Source organism: Oncorhynchus mykiss, chromosome 23 (assembly GCF_013265735.2).
Source record: "Oncorhynchus mykiss isolate Arlee chromosome 23, USDA_OmykA_1.1, whole genome shotgun sequence".
NCBI lineage: Eukaryota > Metazoa > Chordata > Actinopteri > Salmoniformes > Salmonidae > Oncorhynchus > Oncorhynchus mykiss.
In genome coordinates this window covers 20,437,625-20,457,097 of record NC_048587.1, presented here as the reverse complement: position 1 = coordinate 20,457,097, position 19,473 = coordinate 20,437,625, and the positions used below count along the sequence as shown (strand labels likewise).

The 19,473-nt window shown below is 42.2% G+C and overlaps 1 protein-coding gene across 1 annotated transcript in view; it reads right to left on the bottom strand.

Moving 5' to 3' along the window:
* The window catches only part of LOC110502429 (tetratricopeptide repeat protein 27), a 158,340-nt gene that overhangs the window by 59,833 nt on the left and 79,034 nt on the right, over positions 1-19,473 (bottom strand). The window contains 1 exon segment of the mRNA XM_036960856.1: positions 557-651. Coding sequence (XP_036816751.1) covers positions 557-566 — 10 coding nt within the window. The 5' untranslated portion in view covers positions 567-651.

Genomic DNA, 19,473 nt, shown 5'->3' with positions numbered 1-19,473 from the left:
AACACCATTATCCCGGAAACCCTAGACCCACTCCAATCCGCCCCAACAGATACACAGAAGATGCAATCAGAATTGCAGTCCACACTGCCCTTTCCCACCTGGACAAAAGGAATACCTATGTGAGAATGCTGTTAGTTGACTACAGCTCAGCATTCAACACCAAAGTGCCCACAAAGCTCATCACTAAGCAAAGAACCCTGGGACTAAATACCTCCCTCTGCAACTGGATCCTGGACTTCCTGACGGGCCGCCCCAAGGTGGTAAGGGTAGGTAACAACATCTGCCACGCTGATCCTCAACACGCGGGCCCCTCAGTTGTGAGTGCCCAGTCCCCTCCTGTACTCCCTGTTCACCCACGACTGCATGGCCAAGCACAACTCCAACATTAAGTTTGCTGATGACACAACGGTGGTAGGCTTGATCACCGACAATGATGAGACAGCCTATAGTGAGGAGGTCAGAGACCCGACAGTGTGGTGCCAGGAACACAACCTCTTCCTCAACGTGAGCATGACAAAGGAGATGATCGTGGACTACAGGAAAAGGAGGGCCAAACCTGTCCTCATTTACGTCGACGGGACTGTAGTGGGAGCTTCAAGATCTTTGGTGTCCACATCACCAAACTACCATGGTCCAAACTAACCAAGAAAGCTGTAAAGAAACAGAAAGAGCATGGTTTCAAACTTTAGAACCCAGTTTCTACATTTGAATATAAAAATGGATTTTTATGAACAACAAAAAACTATGCTACATTTTATCTCTGGGACACTCAGGGTGACAAATCAGAGCAAGATTACTGAATGTAAGTACATTATTTACCTTCAGACGTGAATGAATCAATGCCGTGATAAAAGTTGTTGTTGTTGGGCACTCTACTCAAACAATAGCATGGTATTTTTCACTGTACTAGCTACTGTAAATTGGACAGTGCGGTTAGATTAACAAGAATTTAACATTTCTGCACATATAAGATGTGTCGACATCCTGGAAAGTTGGCTGTTGTATACAATGTCATTCTAGTCACATTAGCAACAACCATCCCGGTAGAGCAGCATTTCTTAAAGTGTGGGTCGTGGACCTGTTTATGATGGGTCGCGACGTGTCAGAGTGAATGTATAATTACTTCATGAATTACTGGAATGGATTTGGCCAAGTGCAACTGCGGTCTCTGTTCAGTACGCTCTCAGCTTAGCAGTTGTGTCTGCTCAGTTTGGCAGCTGCGTGAGTGGGAGAAGGAGATGCCCGTGTGCTTCGTGGTTTACCTATTATTTTTTCTTTAAGATCACCCCGCGACACACGCTGCAGCACTGTCGTTCAGCAGCAGATGATGAGCTGTCAGCCACTGACTTGTCATTCCCACTCGCCATCACCATCAAATTGACTCATGCTAGCAACAAGTTCTGACGGAGCGCAATCATCATGAAAAGCCAATAAACCGATGAGTTTCTCTTCCATACAAACTGTGAGAAATAACGAGGACCTCCGTCAATGTGCTTTGTGCGGGGAAGTGCTTAGTAATGAGTCATTCAAAACTTACAAATTCATATAACAACATGTCCTGACCAAATATCCACAGCATGACGGTATACCCAGGGAATTCTTTCAGAACAAGGCAGAAAGCTTCAGGAAACAGTGCTTCGGCGGTGGAAAAGTCAGCTAGCAAGGCATTGTTGTCATTTTATAACAGGTAAGCAGATATAAAGCAGTACTACAGTTGAAGTCAGAAGTTTACATACACTTAGGTTGGAGTCATTAAAACTTGTTTTTCAACCACTCCACAAACTTCTTCTTAACAAACTATAGTTTTGGCAAGTCGGTTAGGACATCTCCTTTGTGCATGACAAGTCATTTTTCAAACAATTGTTTACAGACAGATTATTTAACTTATAACTCACTGTTTCACAATTCCAGTAGTTCAGAAGTTTACATACACTAAGTTGACTGTGCCTTTAAACAGCTTGGAAAATTCCAGAAAATTATGTCATGGCTTTAGAAGCTTCTGATAGGCTAATTGACATCATTTGAGTCAATTGGAGGTGCACCTGTGGACTTATTTCAAGGCCTACCTTCAAACTATGTGCCTCTTTACTTGGAAAAATCAAAAGAAATCAGCCAAGACCTCAGAAAGAAAAATTGGAGACCTCCAGAAGTCTGGTTCATCCTTGGGAGCAATTTCCAAACACCTGAAGGTACCACGTTCATCTGTACAAACAATAGTACGTAAGTATAAACACCATGGGACCATGCAGCCGTCATACCTCTCAGGAAGGAGATGCATTCCTAGAGATGAACGTACTTTGGTGCGAAAAGTGCAAATCAATCTCAGAACACCAGCAAAGGACCTTGTGAAGATGCTGAAGGAAACAGGTACAAAAGTATCTATATCGACATAACCTGAAAGGCTGCTCAGCAAGGAAGAAGCCACTGCTCCAAAACCGCCATAAAAAAGCCAGACTATGGTTTGCAACTGCACATGGGGACAAAGATCGTACTTTTTGGAGAAATGTCCTCTGGTCTGATGTAACAAAAATAGAACTGTTTGGACATAATGGCCATCGTTATGTTTGGAGGAAAAAGGCGGAGGCTTGTAAGCCGAAGAACACCATCCCAACCGTGAAGCACGGGGTGGCAGCATCATGTTGTAGGGGTGCTTTGCTGCAGGAGGGACTGGTGCAACAAAGTCAAGGTATTGGAGTGGCCATCACAAAGCCCTGACCTCAATCCCATAGAAAATTTGTGGGCAGATCTGAAAAAGCGTGTGCGAGCATGGAGGCCTACAAACCTGATTCAGTTACACCAGCTCTGTCAGGAGGAATTTATTGTGGGAAGCTTGTGAAAGGCTACCCGAAACTTTTGACCCAAGATAAACAATTTAAAAGGCAATGCTACCAAATACTAATTGAGTGTATGCAAACTTCTGACCCACTGGGAATGCGATGAAAGAAATACATGCTTTAATAAATCACTCTACTATTATTCTGACATTTCACATTCTTAAAATAAAGTGGTGATCCTAACTGACCTAAGACAGGGAATTTTTACGAGGAATAATGGTCAGGAATTGTGAAAAACTGAGTTTAAATGTAATTGGCTAAGGTGTATGCAAACTTCTGCCTTCAACTGTTCTCATAGTAGTATATGTGAGTTTCTCTTTAAAACAATCCTCCGGCTTTGTACACAGCTAATAGCTAACCGTAGCTAGCTATGCTAGCTAGCTACTGATAGTGCAACCCTAAGTAACAGATGAAGATGAAAAATGAAAATGAAAAATGATCAGGCCTACTTTACATCTTACTGTAGAAATTATTGTTGAAAACAAATCTAGATTGGAATCGTTGCTGTTAAAATAAAAGTCATCATGTTTATTCTGAACTGGAATAAACTGAATGAAGCAAGATACTTTTTGAGGCAAAAACACACACACAGTTCTGGGTTGCTCATCTACAGCAGGAAGCGGTCTCCTGCCTAACTGAGAAAGCAGTAGATGTTCTGGTCCAGTTTGGCACCACATACTTATGTCAGTCAGGGTTCTCAACTCTGGATTACTTAAGAAATAAGTACAGAAACAGTCTCAATGCTGAGCATGACCTCAGTGTTGCACTGTCAAAAACTGATCCCAGAACAGACATGCTTGTTGAAAACCAGCCACACACAGACCTCTCATTAGGACTGTGTGTGTGTTTTGTGTTTTCTGGTCTACATCCATGTGATTATTTAAAAAATATATTTTTATTTATTTAAATTGAACTTTTTTTAAAACTAGGCAAGTCAGTTAAGAACAAATTCTTATTTACAATGGCGGCCTATCCCGGCCAAACCTGGACAACGCTGGGATAATTGTGTGCCGCCTTAGGGGACTCCCAATCACGGCCGGATGTGATATAGCCTGGATCAATCAGTTTATTCCATTTCAGGATAAAATATATGACTTCTATTTTAACAGCAACAGCTCCAACCTAGACTTTCTTTCGACAATACTTTCTACAGTAAGATGCCACGCAAGCCTGGTCATTTTTCATCCGTACAGTTACTTAGGGTTGCACTATCATTCGTGTCTGTTCTGTTATGCATCTGTGTGATGTGATCAATCAGTTTGTTCCAGTTCAGAATTAAAATTATAGATTGAATTTTAACAGCAACAGTTCCAACCTAGACAGATATGTAAGAGTTTTTAATGGGTGAAAATAAACATGAATAGCTATTTATATGGCTATTTCATTTAATTGTTATTTGTTTTAGTCTATATTGCATTTGTTTTAGGCATAACGGCAATGAAATGTACCAATATGTACATATAGTTGCATATGTTCCTAAGCTTGGGTCCCAGGAAAACACCATTTCTAATTTGGGTCCCAGGCTGAAAAAGTTTAAAGAACCCTTGCCGTAGATGATAATTCTATTTTCTTTAAACTGCATTGTTGGTTAAGGGCTTGTAAGTAAGCATTTCGCGGTAAGGTCTACCCCACTTGTTGTATTCAGCGCATGTGACAAATAACATTTGATTTTGAGTTAACTTCACAAAATGCAAGACCATTTGATAAATGAATCATGTAACAATGGTATAAAAAAAAAATCAATATAGCTCTGCTCATTTCCCTGACAAAATAAGGGAACATTTATTCTAGACAGCCACATTGTCCAAAAGATGGGCCATTTCAAGAGGAAAGTGGAACAACATTTTAAGTTTGGCAGTTGTCCTGGTTAAACTCCATGTAAACAACATGAAAACATATGTTAAAACTCCCTACAATACAGAGGAAAGGGCAGCTATTTGGTTTATTTTCTAGAGCATCATCTCCCAACAGCTTGTAGTTTCTAACAAGCTTGTATCGATCCCACAAATTGAACAAGTATTTGGTTTGTAAATGCTCAAGCGTATAAAACAGATACATCAAATGGAACATCCGGAAGGGATTCTCTTTCCTCCAATGGGAGGAAAGAGACTAATTTAGGTGTTTTCCTTCAACTCATCACCGGTCCCTCAACACTTCAAGGAAGTCAACCCATAACCCTACAAACAAGGATGCCGTTACGTCCACACCCCCAGACACCCATTATCAACCACTCATCGCTGACCAGAACTGTGGTCCTGCAGTTAGAGTAAATATACTATAAACTCCTACCACCTGCTCCCCCACCCAGATTATTAAGACAACCAAAGCAAGAACAGACATGAGCTGTGTTCGAATACCCATACTAACTTATTGTATACTACATACTTAATGAGTATATACAACAAACTATTAGTTAATTTTAGTATACTGTAAACGAAACAGTATCCTTTCAGTTGAGCGTACTAGCTCTTCGCCGGTCTACCGGAAGTTGATGCTGTTGCTATGCAACCTCTTGCTAGCTAGTTAGCATAACACATGACTAGTTAGATATTTTACGACTTTGGATGTGTTCTTCAATTCAATCCGGAGTGCCAGAGTGCGCTCGTAAATTAAATTTCCGAAAGCACGCGAATGTCCATTGTGAATGCACAACAACTGTACCATTTAGCTAAGCATGACGGGAATAATCAAGTCAATAAACGTTGGGTAGTTAGATAGCTTATAGTTAATATACTGGCAAGTTTGATGTATAAGTAGCCAACTGACATACCGGTACATACTGCTGTAATTATATGCTATGTGATTCGTAAGGCCAGCGTAGCTAACAAATGTCAGTCAACATAACGTGTAAGGTAACTTACTGCAAAAGTAATTACTTTTTACAATGCTCAACATTTTGATAACATTTGTCATAATTGGTTAAATGAATTTGTATCTGCTATCGTTGGACTTCGGCTAAATATTTTCCATCATTTTCTTCAAATCTGAAAACGATGTAAAGCCAGGCCCATTTCCTGAAGAATTGCATTATGGACCCTAAAGTACGGAAATAGTGTCCTCTGCGTGTATACTTCATATTTTGACGAATATAGTATGACTTCTGGGAATTTTTGGCATACTAACTATATCCATACTATGACCAATAAGCATACTATATACTCAATTCCCGTCACAAACAGTACGGTTAGTGTGGGTAGAATGAGTACATTTAATTTACCAAAAACACAAATAAATGGATGTGGCCTATTGAGGTTCACAAATGCAGCTTTGGGCTTTTAGCACAAGTAAATACTTCCCCATGCTTTTCAACATCTCACTGTAGGGCTGTGTGGTCAATACAGATGTCTTCATCCTGAGATGGAGGATGCTACCGCCAAACTCACTTTCTCAACTATTAATTAGTACTCCCACCTCTCGCTCTCCCCTTGCTCAACCCTCCACAACAGACTCGCGTCTGGCTGAGGGTGGGAGCGGTAGAGCGAGAGACAGACCAAATATTTCCTTCAGCAGAAAAAAAATTACTTGCACAGAGATGACAATGACAACAGCTTATTTAGGAGAAAATTGCTATTTCCCAGAGGATAGTGCAGGGATCATCAGCGCTTGATGGATTTTGCCTCAAACCCATTTTTGCTCCGATGATATCATATGAAAAGGATATATCAGTCAACGTGTTTCAACAGGACCTCAGGGGCTGAACTGGATATTTGAACCCTTTGTCGACTCGTCTCCAGAACCGAAATCACCAGCCACTGATCTACACCTATGGCGGCTGTACAGCCTATACGCAGTGTGCTTATGTAGACCTACAACTATAATTACCTTTGCCCTATATGTTCATTGTATTCAAGAAACAATGTCTATTTTTACATCCATCTGTTTTATATTTCATGTAAGCGTCACCAAACTGAGCCCGTTGGGAACACACTGCCCTTGGCCTGCCTTTGTTAGTGAGATCAGCCCTAGTGGGGGCGTAAAGACATTCGGAACAGGGAAACAACCCAATTCAAGAGTGCATGACGTGGCCAGCCATCATTGTTCCAACGGTGTGGGAAAATAAAACATGGATCCACTGAGGCAGTCCCACACCTAAAAAAAAATATGGGAAATAAATCGCTGACACAAGCAGCTCAGCTTGACAACACACCAATGGGTGGCAGTTCAAGCCCTCAACACCAGAAAGAGACAAGAAGTGCTGACAAGAGAGGAAAAACATGACAGCTGTCCAGGTGCACAGAGCCAATGTTGGGATCAGTTGATGGACGCCAGCCAGGCTATAGACCAGAACATCAAACACGTCACCAAGCTTAGTGTAGCAGACCAGGACACACTAACAGTTTACTATCCTCAGATAGGAGGGGAGCTGGAGTAGATGAGATCAAATTTGGAGCAGAGCAGACAACATTTTGGTGGGAGTGGTGCTCAGGCAGAGGTCTGTTGCATCATTACCCTTTTTTTGTTTTTTTGTTTGAATTTTGCCCCTTTTTCTCCCCAATTTCGTGGTATCCAATTGTTTTAGTAGCTACTATCTTGTCTCATCGCTACAACTCCCGTACGGGCTCGGGAGAGACGAAGGTTGAAAGTCATGCGTCCTCCGATACACAACCCAACCAAGCCGCACTGCTTCTTAACACAGCGCGCATCCAACCCGGAAGCCAGCCGCACCAATGTGTCGGAGGAAACACCGTGCACCTGGCAACCTTGGTTAGCGCACTGCGCCCGGCCCGCCACAGGAGTCGCTGGTGCGCGATGAGACAAGGACATCCCTACCGGCCAAGTCCTCCCTAACCCGGATGACGCTAGGCCAATTGTGCGTCGCCCCACGGACCTCCCGGTCGCGGCCGGTTACGACAGAGCCTTGGCGCGAACCCAGAGTCTCTGACGGCACAGCTGGCACTGCAGTACAGCGCCCTTAACCACTGCGCCACCCGGGAGGCCCCCCGCATCATTACCTTTTGGGTAATATCGCAATGGGAGGTATCAAATGATGGCGTGGGGACCTCCAAGGGTGTAACTACAGACCTCATACTAGCAAAAACAATTTTACACTAAACTTTATTAGCAAAGAATTTCTCAAGTACTGATAACTCAAGGCTACTGACAGTGCTACTCTTGTTTTCTTAATAGGATAGTGCAGTTTATTGTTCACTTGCAGCTTATGTTTTAAATAGCTTGGATTCAATTTCAACACAGGCCGTTCATAAGCACTTACCTTTAAATTCAAATGAATGTTAGACATTGTAATCATATGGATGAGTTCACAGAGACATTCACAGAGACATTTCTGCAGACCCTACAAAGCTTTGTCAACAATAGAAAACTTCTACGATAATGCATACCAGCTCAACCAGCTCCACACTTAGTTTAAGAATACTTCCTCATCATATAGCACGAGGAATTATGAGCAGTTCCATTTACCGGCAGACATTTGAATTCTGAACCCTACAAAATTACCATTAAAAAAAAAAGTATTTACAGCTCTTAACCAGGGCTGTGAAAAAGTTCTCTGGGGTTTAATTTCAGCAGAAGTGCTAGCTCAGCTGTGCTATCGTTTACAATTTCCTCCAGCGCTCCCCTAAAAGTTAATCTAAAAGAGGAGAAGAAAAGCAGTGTCCCTGGTGAATTATGAATCTCACCTCCCGTCATGCACCAGTGGGCAGGTTATTCTTGGACTCCCTCTTCGCCATAAAATAGGATGTACATTCCATGCATTTAAATACGAGCCAGAGTAAAATGGCAGTGATCGGTCAGTCTTGAGCAACAGAAAGACATTGATTTCTTCTAGAATGGACGTCTGGTAATGGTGGGCTATTCGATGGGCACTTGTGTATCACCTCCAAACTTACTTTACAGGATTGATTGATGGTAGATCGAGGTGGTTTCATCCAACACTGGTATTTCATCCCCAGGACTTGGGATATAACACTTTGCTCTTGCTGTTCATTTATGATCAAGCAAATACTTTTTTTTGATGGCGAAGTTGAAGAAAATGTGGATAGAAATGTCAAATGCCCTTGAAAAGGTCTGGAGAGGGAGCAGGAGATAGTGACTACTTTTCACCAGGTTTATACATGGAAAGAAAATGTAAATTAAAGTGAGAAGGCTCTTCAATATTTGCCAAGCCAATGTAAACATGCTACTGACAGTAGCTCCAGAGCTGGGGGACCCATCCAATCCTCTGACACACTTCCATACCCAGTGAGAAGAGCTACCCAGGGTACAGATGCCGAGATATGCTTCTTGTGACTGTGCGCTGGCATATGTTTAAATTCACAGAACTCCGAAAGTTGGTGATTATTTTTCCAGAGAGACTGAGCTTTAACGGCAAAATGAGATTTTGGCCCCTGGTGATGCCAGTCCCAGGTTCAGTCTCAAGAGAATTTTCATTTTTTACTTTTTATTTCAATTTCCTGTCTCTCACGTTTCTTCAGCCCAGCACAGTCTTTTCCCTGAATGGACAATACCCTCACAGAGCTCTTCCAAAGGCTACTCGATCGGCCGGCCAACTAGGCTATCTGATTACTGAACATGACGTCTCTGAAGTGGTGGAACATCTCCGAACAAGCTTATGGGATCTTGACTTAACTTTGGATGTTTTGCAGTTTTGGCAAATGTTTCTGAGTTACAACTGTGGAAAACCACAGCTGTGAGAAACCGCACCCAGCCCTGTTCTCTGCAGTGCTTAGTATCCATGCATCCACCTGAACCTCGGGCTGCAGAGAGGACTGGTGGGAGAGGGAGGTTAAGGGTTCAGACATTGAGTGGGATGCTGCATTCTCCAAGTCTGTATAAGGTATCTGCTGGCAGCCACTCCAGTATTAATTCCATTCATGAGAGACGGCATCGACCCCTGTATGTTTAAGACATTCTCCTTACGACAGAGGCTCAGTGCTGAACTGCAGAGAATGTGGCCCCTACACCCAAACCCAGGGATGTAGAGATATCACAACCCAATCAGGGTCTGAGTTAGCAGTGCTTTTCCCCAGATAATATGCAATGGAGGACTCTTAATGAATGCAAATGCATTCTGTTACCGTGGCAAATGGAGAGGGAATAATTAAGGTAAGAGGGGGAAACGAAACCAAGGACAAGCCCAAACAATAACCAAGCAAATTATCCCTTCATATAGTTATAAATAATATCAGTCTCACTTACAGGACAGTCAGAGCTCCTTAGACGTCAAGAAGATAGCCGGATCGAGGATGAAGTTTCTGTATGTAATATATAATGCATGTAAACAGACATATGGAGAGAAATAGAGATCGATAGGCATTTAACCCACTGTTCCCCGGGTGCCGACACCCGGGTCCCAAACCCCCTCTCTGATGCAGAGGGTTTGAGTTAAATGTGGAAGACATATCAGTTGAATGCATTCAGTTGTACAACTGATTAGGTATCCCCCTTTCCTTTCAACTACACATACATTTGAGAATGTAATTCATTATCAAGGACACACACTGTGCATTCGGAAAGTATTCAGACCCCTTCACTTTTTCCACATTTTTACGTATTGAATATCCAAAACATACAGTATACATGCAGTGAAGCCGCTCAACAACTACACCACACCAGTCATCCAACAGACTCCCATTCAGAGTGACACACAGAAGCATCCAGGATCAATGCCCTGCTCAAGGGCACGTTGACAGATCTCCCACCAGGCCAAAAAAGGAGAACCCGAACCCTCCAAGATCCCCCCACAGTTCCCCAATAGCTGTCCCTCAACCATTCGAGATCCCTCCCCAAGAAAAAAATTGCAATTAATTCCATTCCCCAACCCCAAGAACCTCCCAATGCACCAACAAAATTAACATTCTAAAATGTATAATTTTTATTTTTCCCACATTATCTACACACAATACCCCATTACGACAGAGCAAAAGCAGTTTTCTTCAAATGTATTAAAAATAAACTGAAATACCACATTTAATAACTACTCAGACACTTTACTCAGTACTTTGGTGAAGAACCTTTGGCAGTGATTACAGCCTTGTCTTCTTGGGTATGACGCTACAAGCTTGGCACACCTGTATTTGGGGAGTTGCTCCTACTCTTTTCTGCATATCCTCTCAAGCTATGCCAGGTTGGATGGGGAGTGTCGCTGCACAGCTATTTTCAGGTCTCTCCAGAGATGTTCGATACAAGTCAGGATTCTGGCTGGGCCACTCAAGGACATTCAGAGACTTGTCCCGAAGCCACTCCTGCGTTGTCTTGGCTGTGTGCTTAGGGTCGTTGTCCTGTTGGAAGATGAACCTTCACCACAGTGAGGTCCTGAGCACTCCGGAGCAGGTTTTCAGCAAAGATCCCTCTGTACTTTGCTCCGGTCATCTTTCCCTGGATCCGGACTAGTCTCCCAGTCCCAGAAAAACATCCCCACAGCATAATGCCACCACCATGCTTGACTGTAGGGATGGATGGTGCCAGGTTTCCTCCATAAGTGACGCTTGACATTCAGGCCAAAGAGTTCAATCTTGGTTTCATCAGACCAGAGAATCTTGTTCCTCATGGTCTGAGTCTTTAGGTACCTTTTGACAAACTTCAAGAGGACTGTCATGTACCTTTTACTGAGTAGTGGCTTCCGTCTGGCCACTCTACCATAAAGGCCTGATTGGTGGAGTGCTGCAGAGATGGTTGTCCTTCTGGAAGGTTCTCACATCTCCACAGAGGAGCTCTTGAGCTCTGGTCACCTCCCTGACCATGGCCCTTCTCCCCCAATTGCTCAGTTTGGTCAGGTGGCCGGCTCTAGGAAGAGTCTTGGTGGTTCCAAACTTATTCCATTTAATAACAATGGAGGCCACTGTGTTCTTGGGGACCTTCAATGCTGCAGAAATGTTTTGGTACCCTTCCACACATCTGTACAGACACAATCCTATCTCGGAGCTCTACGGACGGCTTGGTTTTTGCTCTGACATGCACTGTTAGCTATGGGACCTTATATAGACAGGTATGTGCCTTTATTCTACAGCACCAGTCAAAAGTTTGGACACCTACTCATTCAAGGGTTTTTATTTTTACTATTTTCTACATTGTAGAATAATAGTGAAAACATCAAAACTATGAAATAACATATATGAAATCATGTAGTAACCAAAAAAGTGTTAAACAAATAGAAATATATTTTAAATTCTTCAAAGTAGCCACCCTTTGCTTTGATGACAGCTTTGCACACTCTTGGCATTCTCTCAACCAGCATCATGGGGTAGTCACCAGAAATGCACGGTGAGCCTTGTTAAAAGTTAATCTTTGAAATTTCTTTCCTTCTTAATGCATTTGAGTCAGTTGTGTTGTGACAAGGTAGGGGTGGTATACAGAAGACCAAGTCCATATTATGGCAATAACAGCTCAAATAAACAAAGAGAAACAACAGTCCATCATTACTTTAAGACATGACATTTTCCACATTGACTGACCTTTAAGTGCAGTCGCATAAACCATCAAGCGCTATGATTAACTGGCTCTGTTACGGATACAGGTATTCTGTGTGTGTATCCTGTGTGTGTGTGTGTGTGTTTCTTTTCTCTCCTTCTCCCCTCCTCACAGGTGGCAATCATCATTCCCCAATCATTCCTCATTCCCCTCCTTTTCCCTTACCATATCACATTTCCTTTCAGTTGGTTTAAAAACCCAATCAGTTGTTTTCTCAAGAGCTCAATATCTCTGTCATACAATGTCTCGGTAGTTCTCGTTTGTTTTAGCACCTCCAGATCACTTTGTCCCCACCTGTGAGTATTGTTTGTGTTATGGTGTTTGATGTTGCCCATGGGCATACACTACCCGTAGGACTACTTTGTCTAAGAACCCTAGGTAGAACTGGGCGGACCACCCACTGTATTTTTGGTTAGTTAGTTAGCTGTATAGTAGTAGGCTAGTCTAGCTTAGGGCTGTTTTTGGATATTTGTTTCTTTCCTTGGGTCCAGCTAAGCCCCTTTTCCTGCCCCCCTTTACCGTGTGTTTTCAAATAAACCCTGAGTGTTAGACGGTAATTAAGTTGTCTGTGGTTTTTCGTTCGCACTGTTATTTTGTCACTATTATAATTTGCATGAGTTATGTTACGGTCTCGTTACTATCCTGCCGGGCCAAAAAGGGATTTGTAACAGGCTCTCATGGAGAACCGACACAGGAAGGACCCAGAGTCTGCTGCAGAGGAGAAATTCATTAGTTACCAGCCTCAGAAATTGCAGCCCAAATAAATGCTTCAGAGTTCAAGTAAGAAACATCAACATTAGCTGTTCAGAGGAGACTGTGTGAATCAGGCCTTCATGGCTGAAAAGAAACCACTACTAAAGGACACCAAAAAGAAGAATAGACTTGCTTGGGCCAAGAAACACGAGCAATGGACATTAGACCGGTGGACATCTGTCCTTTGATCTGATGAGTCCAAATGTGATATTTTTGGTTGCAACCGCCGTGTCTTTGTGAGACGCAGAGTAGGTGAGCGGATGTTCTCCGCATGTGTTTCCCACCATGAAGCATGGAGGTGGTGGTGTGATAGTGTTTTGCTGGTGACACCGTCTGTGATTTATTTTGAATTCAAAGCACACTTAACCTCTCTGGGATCGTTCGGGACGCTAGCGTCCCACCTCGCCAACAGCCAGTGGAAGTGCAGGGCGCCAAATTCAAAACAGAAATCTCATAATTAAAATTCCTCAACCATACAAGTATTTTACACCATTTTAAAGATACACTTCTTGTTAATCCAACCACAGTGTCCGATTTCAAAAAGGCTTTTCGGTGAAAGCAGAACATATCATTATGTTAGGTCAGAAACTAGTCACAGAAAGCATTCAGCCATTTTCCAACCAAAGAGAGGTGTCACAAAAAGCAGAAATATAGATTAAATTAATCACTAACCTTTGACGATCTTCATCAGATGACACTCCCAGGACTCAATGTTACACAATATATGGATGTTTTGTTCGATCAAGTTCATATTTATATCCAAAAACCTCAGTTTACATTGGCACCATGTTCAGAAATGCCTCCAAAACATCTGGAGAAATTGTTGAGAGCCACATCAAATAACAGAAATACTCATCATAAACTTTGATGAAAGATACATGTTTTACATAGAATTAAAGATAAACTTGTTCTTAATGCAACCGCTGAGTCCAATTTCAAAAAAGCTTTACGGCAAAAGCACAATATTCAATAATCTGAGAACAACGTTCAGCCACAAATGCAAGCCACACAGTTACCCGCTAAGTTGGTCAACAAAAGTCATATTTGGCATTATAAATCTTCACTTACCTTTGCTGATCTTCGTCGGAATGCACTCCCAGAACTCCCACAAGAAATGTTTGTTTTGTTAGATTACGTCCATATTTATTTCCAAATACCTCCGTTTTGTTCAAGCGTTTAGTTCACTATTCCAAAGTCACAATGTGCGAGTGCAAAATCCAGACGAAAAGTCAAAATAGTTCCATTACAGTTTGTAACATGTCAAATGATGTTTACAATCAATCCTTCGTGTCTTTTTATAATAAATCTTCAATAAATGTTCCAACCGGACAATAGCGTATTCATTACAGAGGAAAAAGAAGGAATGGCACGCCCGCGTGACCGCGCAGTAAACAACTGATTGGCCTCAGCCTAGTCCACTTGTTGAGACAGCTCTTATTTGAGCCCCTTCCACAATAGAAGCCTCAAACAACTTTCTAAAGACTGTTGACATCTGCTGTAAGCCTTGGGAAGTGCAATCTGGCTCAATAGACACAGCATATTGGATAGGCAATCACTTAAATGGAACTACAAACCTCAGATTTCCCACTTCCTGGTTGGATTTGTCTCAGGTTTTCGCCTGCCATATGAGTTCTGTTATACTCACAGACATCATTCAAACAGTTTTAGAAACATCCGTGTTTTCTATCCAATACTACTAATAATATGTACAGTGCCTTGCGAAAGTATTCGGCCCCCTTGAACTTTGCGACCTTTTGCCACATTTCAGGCTTCAAACATAAAGATATAAAACTGTATTTTTTTGTGAAGAATCAACAACAAGTGGGACACAATCATGAAATGGAACGACATTTATTGGATATTTCAAAAAATGTTAACATATCAAGAACTGAAAAATTGGGCGTGCAAAATTATTCAGCCCCCTTAAGTTAATACTTTGTAGCGCCACCTTTTGCTGCGATTACAGCTGTAAGTCGCTTGGGGTATGTCTCTATCAGTTTTGCACATCGAGAGACTGACATTTTTTCCCATTCCTCCTTGCAAAACAGTTCGAGCTCAGTGAGGTTGGATGGAGAGCATTTGTGAACAGCAGTTTTCAGTTCTTTCCACAGATTCTCGATTGGATTCAGGTCTGGACTTTGACTTGGCCATTGTAACACCTGGATATGTTTATTTTTGAACCATTCCATTGTAGATTTTGCTTTATGTTTTGGATCATTGTCTTGTTGGAAGACAAATCTCCGTCCCAGTCTCAGGTCTTTTGCAGACTCCATCAGGTTTTCTTCCAGAATGGTCCTGTATTTGGCTCCATCCATCTTCCCAACAATTTTAACCATCTTCCCTGTCCCTGCTGAAGAAAAGCAGGCCCAAACCATGATGCTGCCACCACCATGTTTGACAGTGGGGATGGTGTGTTCAGCTGTGTTGCTTTTACGCCAAACATAACGTTTTGCATTGTTGCCAAAAAGTTCAATTTTGGTTTCATCTGACCAGAGCACCTTCTTCCACATGTTTGGTGTGTCTCCCAGGTGGCTTGTGGCAAACTTTAAACAACACTTTTTATGGATATCTTTAAGAAATGGCTTTCTTCTTGCCACTCTTCCATAAAGGCCAGATTTGTGCAATATATGACTGATTGTTGTCCTATGGACAGAGTCTCCCACCTCAGCTGTAGATCTCTGCAGTTCATCCAGAGTGATCATGGGCCTCTTGGCTGCATCTCTGATCAGTCTTCTCCTTGTATGAGCTGAAAGTTTAGAGGGACGGCCAGGTCTTGGTAGATTTGCATTGGTCTGATACTCCTTCCATTTCAATATTATCGCTTGCACAGTGCTCCTTGGGATGTTTAAAGCTTGGGAAATCTTTTTGTATCCAAATCCGGCTTTAAACTTCTTCACAACAGTATCTCGGACCTGCCTGGTGTGTTCCTTGTTCTTCATGATGCTCTCTGCGCTTTTAACGGACCTCTGAGACTATCACAGTGCAGGTGCATTTATACGGAGACTTGATTACAGACAGGTGGATTGTATTTATCATCATTAGTCATTTAGGTCAACATTGGATCATTCAGAGATCCTCACTGAACTTCTGGAGAGAGTTTGCTGCACTGAAAGTAAAGGGGCTGAATAATTTTGCACGCCCAATTTTTCCGTTTTTGATTTGTTAAAAAAGTTTGAAATATCCAATAAATGTCGTTCCACTTCATGATTGTGTCCCACTTGTTGTTGATTCTTCACAAAAAAATACAGTTTTATATCTTTATGTTTGAAGCCTGAAATGTGGCAAAAGGTCGCAAAGTTCAAGGGGGCCGAATACTTTCGCAAGGCACTGTATATATTAGCATGTGGGACAGAGTAGCAGGCAGTTTACTCTGGGCACCTTATTCATCCAAGCTACTCAATACTGCCCCCGTCACCAAGACGTTAACCAGCATGGCTACCACAGCATTCAGCAGCGATACACCATCCCATCTGATTTGCGCTTAGTGGGAGTATAATTTATTTTTCAACAGGACAATGACCCAACACACCTCCAAGCTGTGTAAGGGCTATTTGACCAAGGAGGAGAGTGATCGAGTGCTGCATTAGATGATCTGTCCTCCACAATCCCCCGACCTCAAACCAATTGAGATGGTTTGGGGTGAGTTGGTCCACAGAGTGGAGAAAAAGCAGCCAACAAGTGCTCAGCATATGTGGGAACTCCTTCAAGACTGTTGGAAAAGCATTCCAGGTGAAGCTGGTTGAGAGAATGCCAAGTGTGTGCAAAGCTGTCATCAAGGCTAAGGGTGGCTACTTCAAAGAATCTAACATTTTAAATATATTTTGATTTGCTAAACATTTTATGGTTACTACATACGTGTTATTTCATAGTCGAGACAAACTATAATTCCACAATGTAGAAAATAGTCACAAAAAAAAAAAACTTGAATGAAAAGATGTCCAAACTTTTGACAGGTACCATCCATCCATCATTTTACACTCATCATATGCTTCTGCTTATTTTACTCTTGTTATCTATCCTGATGCCTAGTCACGTTACCCTGCCTTCATGTACATATCTACCTCATTCCCCTGCATATTTGATCTGGTACTGATACTCCCTGTACAGTGGCAAGAACAAGTATGTGAACCTTTTGGAATTACCTAGATTTCTGCATAAATGTCCAAATTTGATCTGACCTTCATCTTAGTCACAATAGACAAACTGTGTGCTTAAACTAATAACACAAACATTTTATTTTTCTTGTTTATATTGAATACATAATTTAAACATTCACAGTGTAGGTTGGAAAAAGTATGTGAACCCCTAGGCTAATGACTTCTCCAAAAGATAATTGGAGTCAGGAGTCAGCTAACCTGGAGACGAGATTGGAGATGTTGGTTAGAGCGGCCCTGCCCTATAAAACACACTCACAAAATGTGTTTGCTATTCACAAGAAGCATTGTCTGATGTGAACCATGCCTCGAACAAAAGAGATATCAGAAGACCTAAGATTAAAAATGGTTGACTTGCAAAAAGCTGGGAAGGGATACAAAAGTATCTCTAAAAGCCGAATATAACAGACCTTACAGTGAAATGTGTAGACCTTAAGGTGAAATGCTTACTTACAAGCCCTTAACCAACGATGAAGTTCGTTTTTATTTTTGGATATTTTCTTAAGAAAAAAGTAAGAGAAAAACAAATAATTAAAGAGCAGCAGTGAAAAACAGTAGCGGGGTTATATACAGGGGGTACCAGTATAGAGTCAATGTGCCGGGGTACCGGTGTCGAGGTAATTGAGATAATTACGTACAGGCAGGTGTTACAGTGGCTGTGCATTGATTATAACAGAGTAGTAGCAGGGTGGGGGGGTGGCAGTGAAAATAGTCTGAGTAGCCATTTCATTAGCTGTTCAGGAGTCTTATGGCTTGGGGGTAGAAGCTGTTTAGAAGCCTCTTGGACCTAGACTTGGCGCTCCGGCACCGCTTGCCATGCAGTAGCAGAGAAAACAGTTTATGACTAGGGTAGCTAGAGTCCGACAATTTCTAGGGCCTTCCTCTGACATCGCCTGGTACAGAGGTCCTGGATGGCAGGAAGCTTGGCTCCGGTGATGTACTGGGCCGTACGCATTACCCTCTGTAGTGCCTTGCGGTCGGAGGCCAACAGTTGCCATACCAGGCAGTGATGCAACCCGATGCTCTCGATGGTGCAGCTGCAGAACCTTTTGAGGATCTGGGGACCCATGCCAAATCTTTTCAGTCTCCTGAGGGGGGAATACGTTTTGTCGTGCCCTCTTCACGACTGACTTGGTGTGCTTGGACCATGTTAGTTTGTTGTTGATGTGGACGCCAAGGAACTTGAAGCTCTCAACCTGCTCCACTACAGCCCCGTCGATGAGAATGGGGGCATGCTCGGTCCTCTTTTTCCTGTAGTCCATGATCATCTCCTTTGCCTTGAAAACACTAAACAAGAATGGTGTTCATGGGAAGACACCACGGAAGAAGCAACTGCTGTCCAAAAATAAATCATTGTTGCACATCTGAAATTCGCAACAGAACAACTGGATGTTCCACAGCGCTACCGGCAAAATATTCTGTGGAGTGATTAAACTAAAGTTGAGTTGTTTGGAAGGCGCACACAACACTGTGTGTGGAGGAAAAAAGGCACAGCACACCAACATCAAAACCTCATCCCGACTGTAAAGTATGGTGGAGGGAGCATTATGGTTTGGGGCTGCTTTGCTGCATCAGGGCCTGGACAGCTTGCTATCATCGAGAGTGGTTCACACCAGACATCCTAAGAATAATGCTGAACTGAAACAGTTTTGTAAAGAGTAATGGTCCAAAATTCCTCCAGACCGTTGTGCAGTTCTGATCCGCAACTACAGAAAACGTTTGGTTGAGGTTATTGCTGCCAAAGGAGGGTCAACCAGTTATTAAATACAAGGGTTCACATACGTTTCCCACCCTGCACTGTGAATGTTTACACGGTGTGTTCAATAAAGACATGAAAGCATATAATTGTTTGTGTTACTAGTTTAAGCATTCTGTTTGTCTATTGTTGTAACTTAAATGAAGATCAGATCACATTTTATGACCAATTTATGCAGAAATCCAGGTAGTTCCAAAGGGTTCACATACTTTTTCTTGCCACTGTATATAGCTCCATCCTTGTGTATTTTATTCCTCATGTTACCAGTTTTGTTTTTATAATAACTCTATATAACTCTGCATTGTTGGGAAGGGCTTGTAAGTAAGCAGTCCACACTTGTTCTATATATGTGACAAATAAAATTTGATTTAGGTCTGGGGTTCTTTTCTGCTTATGCATTATGATTTCAACGCTAACCCCACCACTGGTGTGCGTGGTCAAAGAGCTCTATTTTCATGTCATCTGACCATGGCACTGGTTTCAATCCAATTGCCAATGCCGTTTAGCAAACTCCATGTGTTTACAGGTAATTTGTTGGATGACATGAAAA